At 46.2% G+C, this 3,477-nt stretch overlaps 1 protein-coding gene across 1 annotated transcript; it reads right to left on the reverse strand.

Moving 5' to 3' along the window:
* Positions 1–244: 244 nt before the first annotated feature.
* LOC140184163 (uncharacterized) lies at positions 245–988 on the reverse strand. Its single transcript, XM_072234458.1, has one exon. The coding sequence runs from the start codon at positions 986–988 to the stop codon at positions 245–247; it is 744 nt and encodes a 247-aa protein (XP_072090559.1).
* Positions 989–3,477: the final 2,489 nt, after the last annotated feature.

Consider the following 3,477-nt stretch of genomic DNA (forward strand, 5'->3'; position numbering starts at 1 on the left):
TCACGTGTCGAGACCGCGACATCTGCTTCCAATGTACTTCTTTCCTCACATACCATCGCTCACAGCACTTAACCAGCGCCTTTCTTCTAGCCTCCAGTGTTCCATCATATACTTCATTGCTGACCATATCATCAATCTTCTTGATCTCTTCCTCAAACTTTACAATCTTCTTATCCATGTCACCAAAATTTGTCCTATGCCATCTTCTCAGTGGTTCTGTTAGCGCCTTCAATTTATCTGTGAATTATAGCTCTCCCAATCCTCTCCATTCCTCCTTCACCATCCTGCGAAATCCCTCATGTGTAAACCATGAATCAAGGCTCCGGAACGGCCTGGGTTCTCCTCTCAGCTTCCTACCCTCCACTATTAGTGGGCAATGATCTGACAAACCTCTTGGTCCACCTCTCAAGTGTGCCTCTGGGTACTCTTCTAACCACTCCAAGCTAACCAAGACTCTATCTATGCGACTGCAGGAACACCCTCGAAACCATGTAAACTTCCGATCAGTGAGTGGCAAATCCACTAAGTTCATGTCCTGTATCCAAAACTTAAAGTCTTCCGCAGACCTTGTTAGCCCAGTAGTGCCTCTTCGTTCCTCTATATGTACTATTTCATTGAAGTCTCCCATAAAACAGCACGGAACCTGACATAACCCCGCTATATAGCTCAGCTCCTCCCATACCTGAATCTTCTCATCTCTATCATGTGCACCATAGACCAAGACAAACGCACAGTTGAAGCTACTTTTTAATATTACTCCCTCAACACATAACCACCTCTCTCCCTTATAACAGTTATTCAATTTGAACATCTCCTCATCCCAAATCAGCAATAGTCCACCAGACGCCCCATCGGACCCTACATATTCCCAACCTGGACTACCTTGTCCCAAAATTCTGGTAACATCAAACCTCGTCACTATCTGTCTTTTGGTTTCAATCAACCCTAACATTTGTAGCCTATGTTTATTCTTTAGGTCCTTTACCATTCTCAACTTCCCATCCCCCCTCAACCCCCGCACATTCCATGAACTGAAAATCATCTTAAAATTGTTTTACACACCTGTTTTGCATGTTTGGGTCTGCATCGTCTCATTTTTGCTTTCTGCTTTGCCATCTTTTTTTTGCGAGCTATTTCTTCGTTCTGTGCTTGTAAAATTGCCATAATGTCGTCTTCCTCCTCATATAATATCACTCCTGATTCGCGTGCCAGTTCCCAGGTCTTTCTATTTTCTACCAACTGCTCCTCCAGATCGGTTTGCTGCTTGTCAATTGCTTCCACCTCATTCCTCCTTCCTTCTTGGTTCGGTTCAGTTTCTGCAAAATCTTCCTCAAGGTGCCCACAGATCACCCTACCAGTTCGTCCAGAGTAATTATGTGTCTTTTGGTCACTCCCGGTTCTATTCTCTGGTCTGGCGCTCTGTTCTCCATGCCTCCCCTCTTCGTGATTAGCCCTTACTGCGCCTCCATGCCTGCTGCTCTCATGGATTCTGTCTCGTCGTTCTCCTTGCCACTTTGAAAACTGATGCGCCATACATACCCTGTTCGACCGCCACCGGAGAGCCAGCTTCCCCACCCTCGACACCGCTCCCTGCGTCGTTGTCAGCAGCAGTCCCGGTGGTTTGGAGGCCGACAGAACCCAGCGCGTATCAATTCCCTTCCCAGGTTCTCGCCGGGACCACCCTTTCCGCGACCTTCCCCGTTGATCGCCGCCTGCCTGCCAGCGACTGGGAGCTCTCCCATGGCGCCGCGTGCATCTCCCGTGCAGGTTTGGTTAGGAGATTCGCGACCCGCGTCTCCCACTAGGGCCCGACCCGAAGCAGATCCGCATGGCCTCTGACCCGCGTTCGCTGGCTTGTGGGCTTGGAATCCTGGGCCCAACCTTTGGTGCCTGTCCTCATGTTCTATTTTGGCCCAATTCTTTTCTAATTGTGGCTTTTTTGGTGTTGCACTTGTGGACTCTCTTTCCAGTCCAATTAGGGTACCAGTTATTGTTTTTTCAGAATCTTCTTCATTGAGCATAACGGCTCTTCCCCCTAATTCGTGCATAAACTGATTATCCTTAATTAATGCCGGATACGTTCTGATTTCCTCGAGATTACGCTGCGCATCACCATTATTCCATTCATTCAAAATTGTGTCAGTAATTACAATTCTGCCCTTGTCTTCTTCCATATTCCGTGGAACCAACAACAACCGAACTTCATCCTGTATCCCTTCATGCAATGACCCTGCACTAGAATTCTGTATTATATCCCCGCCGGCGCTGTTGCTTTTGTTATTGGGATTCCCTTGTATATTTGACTGTTTATCTTCAGATTTTCCGGTGCATACCAGGTTACACGCCTCATGTCCAACCTCCTTCACCAGAACATCGAATCCTCCCGTACCAACTGTGACGTGGACCCATTCTTGAATCACATCCATTACGTAAGTGTCAATCTGAACACGACCTACAGTGAAAGAGCTACACATTTCCGTTTCTCTATCACATCCAACGACTTCACCCCATTGGCTTCCTATCGTCCTAAAGGTGTTAACTGACCAAGCGTGCAGCGGAACCCCAAAGCATTCCAGCCACACCCTTCGAGTTTCACTATGTTCCGACTCCTCCCATCGCCACACTCTATGGAATAGCTGTAAGAGTCTATTCATGTTAAAAGTGTAGGCATCGTCAGCGTTCCGTACACTGTCAAAAGTCAGAAGTGCTTTGTAGGCGCCCATCTCCCACACCTGAACAACATTAGACACATTCTTTGCGATCATTTCCTTTAAAGACTCAAAGTTAATGGCTTTGGTCGTGCCCCCAACGATGCTCCTCTGCAGCCATTCCAGATTCTCTGTTGCCACTGCTACTTTCACTTTCTTTGTCCGATCCTTTCCATACGGATCTTTGTCTCTTTCCCGTTTCCACTCCTCATTTCCAGGAGCCTCAGACCCAGACTCAGCAACTTTCCTACGTGGCTGCCATGTAGCGGTTTGTCACCTGTTCCCATCCGCACGTATATTGCTTGTCATTACTGCCCCTGACATCCTTCTGTATTTTGCCGCTTCCACAAACAAAATCTTTCCTCTCAGTCTCTGATGATTCATTTCCGCAACCGCCTTCAATGTCCCTCCTTTGGTTGTGTATCGCACGAAAGCAATCATGTATATATTTTCACTTTTTTGTTTTCGTGATAAATATATATCATTGATTCTTCCCGTCCAGTTGAACAAATGGAATAATTCCCTTTTGGAAATGTCCTGCGGTAAATTACTCACAAAGACAGAAAATGATTCATGTTCCAGTCGCCGATACTCTTCTCGATTCCAAACCCTTGGATCCTTGTCATGTTCACTAAGCCTACCCCTCCCTGTGTTTCCCACCCCCTCTCTCTCTATCTCTTATTCTCTCTGATAACGTGCTTATTTTTGTTAGTGTAACAAAATCATTTTTTATATTCATTTTTTTAAGTACAAATTAAAATTATGTCTA

This window comes from Arachis hypogaea, chromosome 4, assembly GCF_003086295.3.
Source record: "Arachis hypogaea cultivar Tifrunner chromosome 4, arahy.Tifrunner.gnm2.J5K5, whole genome shotgun sequence".
NCBI classification, from domain to species: Eukaryota; Viridiplantae; Streptophyta; class Magnoliopsida; order Fabales; family Fabaceae; genus Arachis; species Arachis hypogaea.